This window comes from Neomonachus schauinslandi, chromosome 7 (genome assembly GCF_002201575.2).
Source record: "Neomonachus schauinslandi chromosome 7, ASM220157v2, whole genome shotgun sequence".
Taxonomy (NCBI): Eukaryota; Metazoa; Chordata; class Mammalia; order Carnivora; family Phocidae; genus Neomonachus; species Neomonachus schauinslandi.
The window spans coordinates 144,957,542-144,970,948 of record NC_058409.1 but is presented as its reverse complement, the minus strand read 5'-3'; the positions used below and the strand labels follow the sequence as shown (position 1 = coordinate 144,970,948).

The 13,407-nt window shown below is 48.9% G+C and overlaps 1 protein-coding gene across 1 annotated transcript in view; it reads left to right on the top strand.

Moving 5' to 3' along the window:
- Positions 1-13,407, top strand: part of ADCY2 (adenylate cyclase 2) — a 399,704-nt gene that overhangs the window by 370,454 nt on the left and 15,843 nt on the right. Inside the window, exons 21-22 of the mRNA XM_021702488.1 lie at positions 6,466-6,612; positions 8,201-8,308. Of these exons, the coding sequence (XP_021558163.1) occupies positions 6,466-6,612; positions 8,201-8,308 (255 nt within the window). The remainder of the gene's footprint in view (positions 1-6,465; positions 6,613-8,200; positions 8,309-13,407) is intronic.

The following is a 13,407-nucleotide window of genomic DNA, read 5'->3' as shown; positions in this document are numbered from 1 at the left end:
CCGGACCAAAGAGACGGTCCCTGACTCGGTCGCTCCCGTCTGCACGGTTGTGGGCCGCAAGGTGCTGCGTGTGGAGGCGGACAGCACACCAGTACCCTCGGTTGTAACTTCCCATACTTTACTGAGAGGTTTCGTTGGGTAGGTTAAGTGTGGGGGGAGCTGCACAAGCTGCGGCTCTCAGTGGGGGGATTGAACGCTTTCAGGGACGCCCGTCAGGCACCGTGCTGACAGCGCGGCCTGCCCTGTCAGCCCAAAGGCAGCGCGCTGAGCAGGGCAGGTTTTGCTCTGCAGTTGCTGCAGATCAAACGGCGGGTGTAGGAGATTCTGCTGGTTATGAGCCTCCTGGGGAAAATCCTGAATGCAAAACAGGGCTCGCCGCACAGGGCCAAACAAGAGAGAGAATCACTAAACCCCCCTTCTAACAGTCCTGAGCGCCCCCACCGTGAGTCTCAGTAAGGGATGATTATGTTTTTTGGATTATTTTCCCCAAAACTCCTAATAAGGTCACTATAAGGAGACTCATCTGAGTGCATAAACCATAGCAAACTCCTGCCTCGTCCTTCTGACTTCCTGACAAGTTGGCTGTCCGCCTTCTCCTGTCCCCATCGGACCTTTCTGTCCTTGCCTGACCGTCCCGGGACAGAAGACACCAGAAGAGAGGGATCTTTTCCGCCAGATTCCAGACCAGGCCTGGCAGAGCACCGCCAACAGGGGGGACCCCAAGAGCAAGGTTGCTCCAAGGGAAGGGATGTCTACCCCGCCAGCTACCCAGGCCAGCCTTCCTCCACCTGCTGGGCCCTTCTTCGTGGCTGAGAGCACAGGTCCGGCCCAGCCCTGGCACTTCTGAGCTGTGGGACCTAGGCCTCCGTTCTCTCAGAGGCTGAGACTGATTTTAAAAGCAATAATTCATGCAGAGCTCTTGGAGCAGTGCCTGGCCTGCAGTCAACACTCAATTTTAGTTATCTTGTAAGCAAATATCCCCGATTTATGCAAAACTTAAGAATCACTGCCCACTGGAATTTATTAATAGCTTCAAGGACGCCTTCTTCCCCCTCCTTTTACACGGCCCAAGGAGGATGGAGAGCAAACCCCAATGTTATCCATTTGCCCTCCATCCAGGCAGCTCCTCCTTCTCAGGTCCTCCTCTGGGGGGTGCGCTGAGCACCCACGCCTTCTTAATGCAGAGACCCAGGGTTACTTTTGGTGGGGGGGAAGGACAGGAGCATGCCTTTCAGTTCCACCATAAGCATTACCAGGGCATGGTTTTCTGGAACATTCCTTGGGAACATGACACGTGACCTCGGCCAGGACCGATGTTAGCAAAGAGCCTTGCAGCTCTTTTTGATTCTCCAGCCCACCACATGGATGTTCAGAGGAAATGAATTTCCCCTCAGAAGTAAAGAATGATTTAATCACAGTAACAATCCCCGAAAGCTTTGATTTCGATGAAAACCTGTTCACTCCGCCTGTGCTCCCAGCGTGTGGGCAGAGCCACTGTGCGTGTCTGCAGGCGCCTCTTCCTTCCCTCGGGACATGCTTAGCACTTCCGCAAGCTTCTCCGTCCCTCAGCTGCCCAGGGTCTTGGCCAGATCCAGGCTACAGGCCATTCAGGCTCGGGGAGGAGCTCTGTGTGCCTGAACCTGAGCCCTTGAAACTGCCATGTTGTAGCAGGAACGTTTCGAGAGGCCTCTTGAGCAGACATCAAAGCTAGTTTTCATCACTTGTTGAAAAGACCACATTTGGTCGCCGAATGGAGTCTCCAGGTGGTAAGGATGGCTTGTGATGCTGAGCCAGGCAGCCTCATTGCGGGAGAGCTGAGGCTTGATCAAAACAGGACCCAGATGTCCCTGCAGGGATGTGGGGATTCACCCGGTGCCCAAACAGCACCGTCCTTCCCAGCTGTGAGCCCCCGCCGCCGCCACCCCTCCAGCCAGACCCCTCAACCATGTTCCTTGTAGAGTCGGGCTAGAACGCCGTCCAGCTTGTCAGAGAAGCTTTTGTGCTGTCTAATCACTTGACTCCCCTGAATAAATCAGGGCATTTAAATTAGGGCATAATAAATTAGGTGACAACTGGGGACACAGGTACTAAATGGTCAGCACATAGGCCAACTGGGGGTGGGGGGGAGTGGGGGATGGGAGGTCCTCCTGGCTAGGAGTTTGGAAACTGAGTGCTAGTGGCAGTTCTGAACATTCTCTAGGACACCAAGCAGACCTGTCCACGCCTGGGCCTAAGCAGCACCAGTCACACTTTGTTCTCTTGTTCTCTTCACTTGCTCCCTCTCTCCAAGTAGACCCTGTGCTCCTTAAGGCAGGGCTTGTGGTGTTCCTCTGCGGGTCCTAACATGTGGCCTGGAGCCTAGCATGCAGCGGGCCCCCAGGAGGGAGGGGGGGTGTGTGTGTGCGCGTGCACACACACAGACACCAGATGCTAAAGTCGATTTCAGCCTGTGACACACAAGCGGGACCTCCCTTGTTCCAGAGGGGGCACTAAACCATTTGCTCATTTACAAATGCCCTTCCTGAAAACTGGTTGCGTGATTCTCAACCCTTCCCTAGAAGGAAGCGTAGGAATGGGCAGGAGGTTGGAGGCTGGAAGAGGGGTGCTGGCATCCCCCCAAGGATTTTCCCTTCACCTCTAGCCTTCTGCATGGGCAAGAACCTGCCATGTGTACTCTATGCTAGAGCCACTGAGTGGTATCCTGGGAAGACACCTACCTCTGGGGGATGCAGGTGACAGGCAGGTCCCTGACAAGTAGAAAATGCAGAGGGCAGGGACTGATGGAAGTTTCTGGGCCGAGAGAGCTGGGGGTGTGGGTGGGGGTATAACTGTCCGGGCTTGGGAGGGCAAAGGAGGCTGAACACTGCTCAGGGACAGAGCGAGGGAAAGACCGCTGGCATAGGGTTCTTTGAGACGCTGTTCTTCAGAGCCACCTGGAGGGGTGAACGGGCCCCAGCAGAGAAGGTGTAAGAATAGCCAGAGAGCCTGGGGCAGAGAGTGGTCGCAAGCAAGAGGGAGTGTATCGTCCACAGCAAGGGAACCTCAGGTGGGATGTTCAGTGATGGAGGAAGCAACAGGGAGTCTTCAGTCACCCATGGCAATGTCTGCCAGGCGTGAGTGCCCTAGGAGCATGATGGAGTCAATGGAGCGCTTTCCTGCTCCATCAGACACTTCCCTCCCTCCCTGGCCTGCACCCCTGGAGGTCTGCAAAGCCTGACTAAGCAAGCTGGGGAGGGTCAAAGTAGAAGCATGAATAGAGAGAGTGTAGAAGCCAGTCGGGCCCCTTGCCCCCCCCCCCCACCCCCCCCCCCCCCCACTGCAGCAGCCTCATGCTGCCCAAGGAGAAGAGCCCCACATTCAGCCAGGTTCGAAGTTCTGACCACTCGTTGTGCTGGGCACTTCAATTACTGACAAGAGGATTTGAATCACCCAATAGTGACAGAAAGGGCCACGGGGTTGTCCCAAGTCTTTGTCCAGGGTTGGATTGGGTAGGAGAACGGGTCTCACTCAGCAGACTAAAAGGGGCAGTGGGCACAGAGATGCAGTTGTTCTGTGATTATTTTTTAATTACTTGAGCTTGTCTGGCAGAGTGGTTACGTGTGAGCAAGTGTTGAAATGACGCCTAAGGTTATTTCTAACTCCAAAGCTCGGGGATACCTTCTGGCAGCCGTGTGCCCAACAAGAGTCACCCATTCTAGACTTTGAATTCCAAAATCTCCTCAAAGGCTGCCCACTTGCCCTACCCCCATGCCCGGATCCTCTAGAAATCTGAAACAAATACAGGCCATCAACCAATCAGCTTGTGGTCCTCTCTGGCCCCCAAGCCCAACCCAAAGACCTGAGGGAACCTCTCATGAGTTTAGGGTATGGTTCTAAGCCCTGCACATTTCACTGGCTCCAGGGAATTTATGAGGCTTCCCATTGGTGAAGTTTCCCTGTTTCTCAAGAATAGTCCTTGAGCCCTGAATCAGAGACCACGGGGCCAGAGATGCATGCTCATCCTTGGTGTTTCCCCAAAGGTTCCAAGTGACTGATCTGTAGAGAGAGTGGGTGAGTGGTTTGCAGCCCATGCCCCCAGCAGCACTCACCACCTGCAGAGTGCCCACCCAGGGCTCCAGGGATTAGTCCTGGCCCCGAGGCCAGCTGGGAGCCTTGGTGTGTCACCCCGCTCCACTGACCTTCCATTTCCTCATTTAGCCTGTGATTCGTAATCCAGCTGCACCGCAGAAGAACCCACGGACCTTTTCCAAAACATGCACATGCTTGGAGCCAACCCCAGGTGACATTTGGTCAGGGGGAGACCCATTGGTGACCGTCCCATGCATTCCTGTTTGAAGACAGCGGAATGAGATAACACGCCAGACTCCTTCCAACAGATAAACCTTGTTTTATTAGACTCCAAACCAGTGCAGTTAAAATGGACCTTCATCCAAACTGCCAGTCAGTTCAGTTTTGTGTTTCATTGTCTCCCATTTCCGCATGCCCTTGAAGACCTCAGGGGCAAAGGAGAAAGGTAAAGTCACATGACCTGCACGTGGTTGGAGGCCCACACCGCCCCTGAATCTAAGCAGCATGGTCTGTGGTCATCGGGAGATGCAGGTTCACGTGTAAAGTATAGTGTTTATAAGAGTCAAGTGTGCATCAGACTTGGTAACTGCGACCTTGGGCAAGTAATGTAACCACCCTCCCCCTCATTCTCCCCTTCTGTACATTGAGGATAATAGTACCAGCCTCTTAGGAGTGTAGTCAGGGGCAAGTTAATGCCTGTGGCCTATTCAGGCAGCAGGCATGGAGTCAGTGCTGAGTTTTTCCCGCCTCCCTCTTGTCATCATCATCATTCCCCAGACGGTCACTCTGGCCAGTGTCAGCAGACAGTGGGGAAATGCAGGGGACAGAAATTATTTCTTTGTCTTGCAGATGTATTCCTTTTCCTGAGGAGCAGGGAAGTCAGTGAAATATATATTTCTTTTATAAAACTGGCATTTTTAACTAGAACAGGCTTCTCTCTCCCCTGTACAGGGGGTTCTCTCTCCCCTGTACCCTGACTCCCCGGCTTCGTCTGCATTACTAGAATCTAAGCTTGGCAGTCACATGTGCCCCATGTTGTCTTCCCAGGATACGAATATTCACAGAAACAACTCCTCAGAGAGACAAAGTACAGGTTTGCACAATGGGCCAGCTCAACCGTATTGAGAGCCAAGTAGAAAAGAGAAACCTTGATTCCATTGTTCATGTATTTTGTGAAGATTGTGAGGCAGGAGCAGAAGGCATACAGAGTGGTTGGCCCTGAGAATAGGAAGCCGACATGAGTTTAGATTTTTCAGGAAGTGGTTATGACCTTCATGGGTCGCCATTGTCCTGATGTGTTTGTTATGAGACCTCTGTGGGAAAGAATGGTTCTTCTGAGAGGCCACCAAACCTTGGACTTAGAGGGCTGTTGAAGTGCTCTCTCCCTGCTGAGGGACTCATCTGGGTGACCCAGAGAGCAGAGCTCATGATAACGTCCATGCGGAGTGGATTCCCTCGCCCTGACAGGCACACAGGAAGCCCTGGCCACCAGCATTCTTTCTCCGCTTGGAGGTTGGCCATCTTGTTTAACAGAATGCTCCTCACAGTCCCTGGTGGAAGGGGTGTTCCCCACGCTGCACTGTGCCCACCATGGCACCTGGCCTTCCTGCCTGTGTCGTGTCACCTGCGGGCCCTGATGAGCCAGCACCAGTGGGAAGACAGCTCTTCACACCCAGGACCAGCCCCTGTGCCCACATAACAGCCCTTCCTTTCTGAAACAGTCACTGAACTTGAAGGTTGTATGTTGAAAACATTATTGAAACACCTTAAAATTGTATTGACAAGACATTGTAATTTTATTCATGTCTACAGATGAAGAACTATGAGCCTCTTTCTACTTAAAAACAAAAGGCTATCTTGAGTATGAATAAGTAACCTGGAGAGTTTCACTCGTTCTTTCTGGTGTAATTGAGAAGTACCTCGATGGGTTTCATCTGCTCCTTTCAGGAGACACTAAGGAATAAAATGCATAAAGACCTCAATGCAAAAGATGTAGCCATCACAAGTCATGTTAAACCAATATAGTAGTTTGGGAGATCATTTGTTTGCCTTCAGTAGCTTAAAGGATACTTCTTTCCTAAGCCAGAAGTCTGTGATCTCTTGTCATGGTCTAAGGTAGAGATGGCAGAGAGGATTTTACTGGAAGGACCCCCCCTATTAGCTGAGAGTGGCAGTGGAAGCACTGTGTTGAGCATTCAGAGCCCGCGTCCTGCTCCTTAGAAGCCTTCACCGCCTTCAATGGCCAGGGTCTGGAATGGGCTTGGGGCTGGTATGGGGGAGGTGGAGTGGGGCACTGGGTGATTTCTTCACTGTTTCTAGCATAAAGAAACACTTGCCTTAAGAGCGTGTTCGTTGAAAAGGTTTTCTAGTGCTCAGCTCTTCTTTTCTCCTGGGCAGGAGTTATACCACCAGTCCTATGACTGTGTCTGCGTCATGTTTGCCTCTATTCCGGATTTCAAAGAATTCTACACAGAATCAGATGTGAACAAGGAGGGCTTGGAATGCCTTCGGCTCCTGAATGAGATCATCGCCGACTTTGATGATGTAGGTACTTGAGAATTACCCTTGAGAGGTAGGGGTAGCCCCCATCCCACACTTTGGCATTCTTGTGGCCATTGCATTTGAAGTTAGTCGAATCTTGTGGCATATCTTAAAATATGTCTTTTGGAGTAATTTGTGCTTGCTGACTAAAAATTAAATTATTTTGCTCTATGATTGTCCTTAACTAATTTTGGAGAGAGAAATACATTTTATGTGTGAGATAGTATGATTCCTAGGAACAAGTACCAAAATCAATATCAATAAAATATCTTTCCAGTGTGCTCATGAACTTTTCTCAAAAGGCTTGAGCTCCAAGAAAAATACTTGCTTATCTCTTGATATAAAAAGAGATAATGGATGTATTTATCATAGTAGATTATTGGCATGTCTATCTTGGCATACTCCAAGGTCAGGTATCAACTTGAACTGTGCAGGGATGACATGCTTTATTACTGAAAAAGCAGTCTGTATGAGGGATAATATATTTTAGGGGGTACAAAGTGTATGTTTCAGAATTTGAAATAGGTGTCATTTTTCAATTTCCAATATTCTGCCTACATAGAGAATAATGTGTTTTGTTTTCTGGTTAAGAACAAGCCCGCCTATGGTTTTAAGGGTGTTGATGCTACATCATTCTTACAGATATCAAGTGAAATGTAGCAAAATTGACATACATGAACATAGGTTCATTAGGATCCATGAAACTTTGAAATACAGTGATGAAATTACTGATGTGGTAGGATGGATTCAGGCCAGCCTTCTAAATGTCTTGTGTGACCTGTGCATTTCTCTGTTCCCACCATTGTGACCATGACGTTGACTCAAGACTTATGGTGAAGGCATGGCAAGTAGAGATTCCCGCTGGTATGCCCAAAAGCAGGACTACCAACAAAGGGTCGGGATGTTCCCAGTCCTCAGTTGGTGCCCTTGTCCTCCTGAGCAGATACAGACAGAACCTTTCAGAGTTTCCTTCCCTTCCTCTCTCCACCCCTTCTCTTTCCTACAGCTTCTGCTCTTATTTTTACCTATTCTCCATCCCACCTCAAGTCCTAATGTACTTGGATGGGAAGGAGGCCAGTAGGAAGCTGGTAACTGGTACCAGAAACTGGGACAAGAAATATTCAGGTCAGATCTGATGGGGGGAGCCATTCTAGATCATTATTCCCTTTACATCTAGAGCTCAGAGGCAAAAGCCAGTTCTTGGCACTATAATTCATCATAAATCACCCTCCCCATGCACGGAAGACCTCCCCCACTGAATCATGTTCGTGTTAAGCCTTTCAAACCTAGAGTTGGGAAATTTATTTGAGGCCATTGTCACTTGCATCATAATTTACCCTAGTTCCTTCACTAGCAAATTTTAAAAGGCAATTCATGTTAATTGTAAGTAAACCATTATACTGCATTTCCTTCCAAGGCCACACTCTTTGTGGAACATATGAAGTGTTCTTTCTCACCAAAGCCCAAGGTCAAAGTGTGAGTAAGCAGTGGTTGAAATAAGTCATATTCCCATTACTGTGAAGTGGAGTTTGAGACTGTCTTTAGAAAGTGCACCAAGGTGAGTCACTGACTGTTTGTCACTGCTTCACAGTTGCTGTCCAAGCCGAAATTCAGTGGAGTTGAAAAGATCAAGACCATTGGCAGCACATACATGGCAGCGACGGGTCTGAGCGCCGTGCCCAGCCAGGAACATGCCCAGGTACAGACGTATCGACCACACAACAGCACACAGAGCCTCAGCTCCAACCATAGATCCTCCCCGGGGCCCAAACGGCCATGCACTGACTCATAAGCTGTATTGTGTGTACAACCTAAACCTCAGTGAGCAAGACCTAATGAAAAAAAGATGAGAATTCCAGAGGCTTCTGAGGGTCTGTTCATAGAACTCCTTTCTCTGGTCAACAGGGGGAGGAAAAAAACAACCCATCTGGTAGCTGCTTGATACCAGATAAATATACAAGAAAGTGTAGAAGATGAGAGCTGTTTCTTTTAGGATGACTCATTAAAAGATGGCTCTTGGTCTTTTGATTAAAAACGATGAGGACAAAAACCAAGCTGACCACCAAAAAATTTGGATGAAAAGGTGGTTTGGGCAAAATTGAGTATCTTCATTCAATTAACTCTAGTTTTGAGGGGGTTTTCTGTTATGTTGTGTTTTGTTTCCGTGTGTGTGTGCACATGAGCGCGTATAGATACGCTGTGTAGTTGTGGTTCAGTAAACAAGACCCCCCCTTCCTTTTAGGGCAGTGGGCTCCCTGAGGGCACCAGGACAGGTTTGCTGTGAGGCAGAGGTGGTGGGTGCAACTCAGAGGAACAGAACTTACCAGAGCACAGCTTGCTGCGGGCAGCCCGACTCCTCCCAAGAAAAGAAGGGCTGAGCCCATATGCTCTGCTCCCTCTCACACACCCACCTCCCACAGCCTGGATGGAGCGGGGGAGGGACGGAGAAACAGCGGCGTGCTGAACACAGCTCCCTCTGCTCTTTTTCCTCGGTATTCATGGGCAGAGACTGGAACGTGAACCATCTGACTCAGAGTTAACGCTAGCAGGTTTCCAAGTGAATGGGGTAATATGTATTCCATTTGCTCTTCTCCTTGGGTGTTTGCTTCCAGATTATTATTTTTTTAATGGGTAGGCATTACTTTAGTAATAAGGAAAAGTAACATAAATGAGCAATAAAAGAAACCTTAAAAGAGTCTTACCTTGGGCTCTGAGCAGTGCCCTCCCAAGCCATCTTGGTGCCAGAGGCGGAAGGAGAAATGTTTAGCCCTGTATAGGTGGTATTGTATATTTTTAATGGTTGGATTTTTATTGACAGAACATCAAATATTGGAAAAACTAGTAGAAAATTGTAAAAGAGAGGTATGAAAATGGATAACATTATTTTAATTTTAAGTACCTTATTTATACCAAAAACAGAACTGATGATAATTTTATTTTCCTGGTTTTAATGGAAGCAAACTTATACTTTTTGAGCACCTTTAATGTTATGGGAAAAGTTAACCATTAAAAAAAATATATAAAATCTTGGGCGCCTGGGTGGCTCAGTTGGTTAAGCGACTGCCTTCGGCTCAGGTCATGATCCTGGAGTCCCGGGATCGAGTCCCGCATCGGGCTCCCTGCTCAGCGGGGAGTCTGCTTCTCCCTCTCACCCTCCCCCCTCTCATGCTCTCTTTCTCTATCTCATTCTCTCTCAAATAAATAAATAAAATCTTTAAAAATATATATATATATATAAAATCTTATATATAGGAAGGGACATTTCTCCTCTTTCCTGAGGCTGTGAGGTGTTTGGCACTTAAGCATTTAGTCAGTTGGGCCACCGTAACAGAACACCACAGACGGAGGGGCTCAAAGGGCAGATATGGATTGTCTCGTGGTTCTGGAGGCTGCGGGTCAGGATCAAGTTCCTGCAGGATACAGGGGCTGGTGAACTGTCTCTTCCTTCTGGTAAATGGCCCCCTTCTAACTGTCCTCACAGGGCAAAGAGAGAGAAAGAGATCTTGGGAGGGAGGGTTTATTTAAGGCTTCACGATAGGAATTTTGGCGGGAAACAATTCATTCCACATACTAACCTTTATTTAAATTTTTGATATTTTAGTTCATTCTGGATCTTTGTGCGTTAATTTTTATTTTCAAAATATTGCACGAGGATGTCATTTATCATGATTGTTGTGCTTTTTGGTGCCTCCTGAAATTCTGTGCCTGAGGGGAGTCCCCCACTCACCTCACCTAACCCCAGCCCTGCTTCTGAGGCCTCTCCAGCCAATCTCCCCTGGTGAGCCATTTAGGGCACTTGACCTGACTGCACCCACTCCAGACCTTAGGTCGCCGATAGCCACTTATCGATCCCTTGGCAGGGCCTTAGAGCAGAGATTCTCAGAGACACTGCCACATGAAGAGCTGCTCAGCATTGGGTGTGTGGGGTGGGCACATCCCCCATTGTCCCCTAAAGCTGAACGTGTCGGACTCTGCCTCCTCCAGACCCTGGCTCTTCAACCAGTGTCTCTCCCTTCCCTCAGGCACACTCTGTAGACCGAGAGTCCTCATCCACCACCTTTACTCTGCACCTCCCCCTTCCTCCCTCACCCTCACCAACACTGACACCACAAATCCTACTCTTGAAGATCAGGAAGCACTTCCACATTCCAGAATCCAAATAGGGTTGTGTGCTCTGAGCTCTCGTTCTCGGAGTCCTGTCTGCAGCCTCTGATCGAGCTGGTGGTCACCTTCCCCTAGGAGCCCCTCCTCCTTAGCTTCCGGTCCTTCGCTGGGCTGCCTGTTGCCTGTGGTACCTCTCTGGGGGACACTGTCCGTGTTCTTTCCCTGACACCTCCTCTCCTTCAGGGGCCTCACCTAAGACTCGACCCATGATCCATCCCCTCTACATAGTCAGCCCCTGCCAACACCATCATCGCCCATCCTGACCATGGGGCCAGGCCTACATTCCCGGCTCTCCGTGGACAGCCAGTTTCCGACACCCTCATCTTCTGGTGTGGTGTTCCCCCAAAATCCCCAGCAGGGGGCGCTGTGCACAGAGTTGACCTGGGTTTGTTCAGTGGAGGATGGAACATGTGCCCACCTTACTGCCCAGACAGCATTTTGCTTCCTTCCCTATGTTTTACAGACCTGCTACTCCTGATAGAAACCCTCTCCTTTTCCCCCCTGACATTTGTGAACACTTACTAAATGCCTCCTGAGTCTGCTTTTAACAACCTAAGAGATCCCCCCCCCCACAACCACCCATGTCACAGATGGAGAAGGGGAGACTGAGGCACAGAAGTGAGAAGTAACGGGCCCAAGGTCAAAGAGAGAACAAGCAGCGAGAGAGCAGGGCTGCCTGCTCCAGGGCAGGGCTCACCTGCTGGTCCGGAGCTCTGGTCCGTCAGCTCCTTCACCAGCCCCTCCGGCACCGCGTTCACATCTGTGCCGAGTTCCTATCGGCACAGCTCAGTCCCTGCGGCTTCCCGCCTGAGCTTGGCACACCTATCCCGGCCCGCGTGCCCCATCCCTCCTGCCCTCAGCCACCGCCGCCACCAAACCGACCTTCTTAGCTACCCGTGAGCTGCTTCCTGACTTCTTCCCAGTCACCACTCCGTTCATACGTGACTATTTACCATATGGTAGAGCGGAAGGAGCGTGACTTTCAAGTGAGACCACTCACAACTTGCTGTAATAGCTCAGCTTTCTACAGTCCAGTTTCCTTACATCAAATGGGGAGCATACCCATTTCATAAGGCTATTGGGAAGACTGCATTAATATGCAAAATACTCCATGGCCAGAGCAGGTAATAAAAATGCTAATAGCCATAATAATAATACAGTTGTGACTTGTACACTGTTTTGCATATTGATACCATTGCTCCTTCCAATAGAACAGATATAAGGGTTTGGGACATAAATGCAGTAGGATATGTCATCACGTCCATGCGGGGAGTTCACTCAGAATGAGCTATTTTTATGTAGGGCATTTAATTAGATCTCAAGAAGGTCATCTTAGAAATACTTTGAAGTGCAGTGCAAGTCTTCTGCAAGGAAAGTACATTACGTTTGATTGGGGGGCATAACACACTTGATACATATCAAAGAAATGAATGTCTCTTCTGCCTTTTGTAACGTACCTGTAACTTATCTACTTGTTTTTCTAGTTCTAAGCCAAAAAAAACCTTTCTGTTCATTGTTTAGCCACATATTTAGTTTGACAACAAAAGACATTCAATTTGCAAAATATATTGGGTTTATCAAGGATTAATGTGCTTTTCTTAAATCCAAGAAGAGGCAAAGTTACCTGGATGAAAGCCTTTTGAAATTTAGCTCGTGTTCCTAAGTACCTCCTCATTTTCTCCCTGTACGCATAGCAACCTGTCCACACCTAGCCAGAGCAGGGCTGTTACGTCTGTCTTTGTTTTGCTTCGTTTGTATTTTTTAAATGAAACAGTGCATTCTCATTTTAAGCTCGAAGACAACATGACTAAATGGTTGGTTGCATTATGCATAACAACTGACTGTTGTTTTCAAAAAGAAGCAGGCACTTGTCAAAAAGTGAAACCTTAGACGGAGAATGGGCTGGCGTTCTAACCCCACTCATACCTCCATGAACACGCGCCTGAGGAACACATGAGCCGTGACGGAAGCGGGCAGCCCTTCCCTTCACTGCCAGGACCCCCCCCCACCCTTCCAGGCCCCACAGCTGCAAAGCCTCCTGCTTACTCTTGCCATGGCCTTCACACTGGAATCCGTGAGAGCAGATTGTGGTTACAAGTATGCTTTTCTTGACTTACAGAGTATTATTTTTAGAAAAGGACATTTCACTTAAAAAAAAAAAAAAGATCATTTCTCCTGAAAATTGGTACTTATCTACCTGATCTTCATCCCTGATGACAATAGTCAGCAGCTGGGACACAGAAGTAGCTGCTTCATTTAGACCCGGCGTGTTCTCCGCACCGTCCACCCTACTCCCCGTGGCCTCATTCCCTCCACCTCACCCTGGAGCCTCACCCCTCCACCTCTGAGGGGCTCTACGGGCCGTATCCTAGAGGAAGTCCATCCTGCATGCCCTAATCAATGATCGGGGTTTCTCTGGTCTTAGCAATCGTGTACATGGTTCTGATCTTTGTCAAACAAATATTACTAAGAACTTAGATAAGTTGAACCCAAAACACAGGAATGAAAACTTGCACTGAAATTCCTGCTTTGATTATGTTATTGCCGTAATAAGCCCGACCTTTAGCTCGTATTCACAGTCTCAAGGAGATTGATACCCATGGCCAGCAATGCTTTGAAAAGAAATATTTTGTG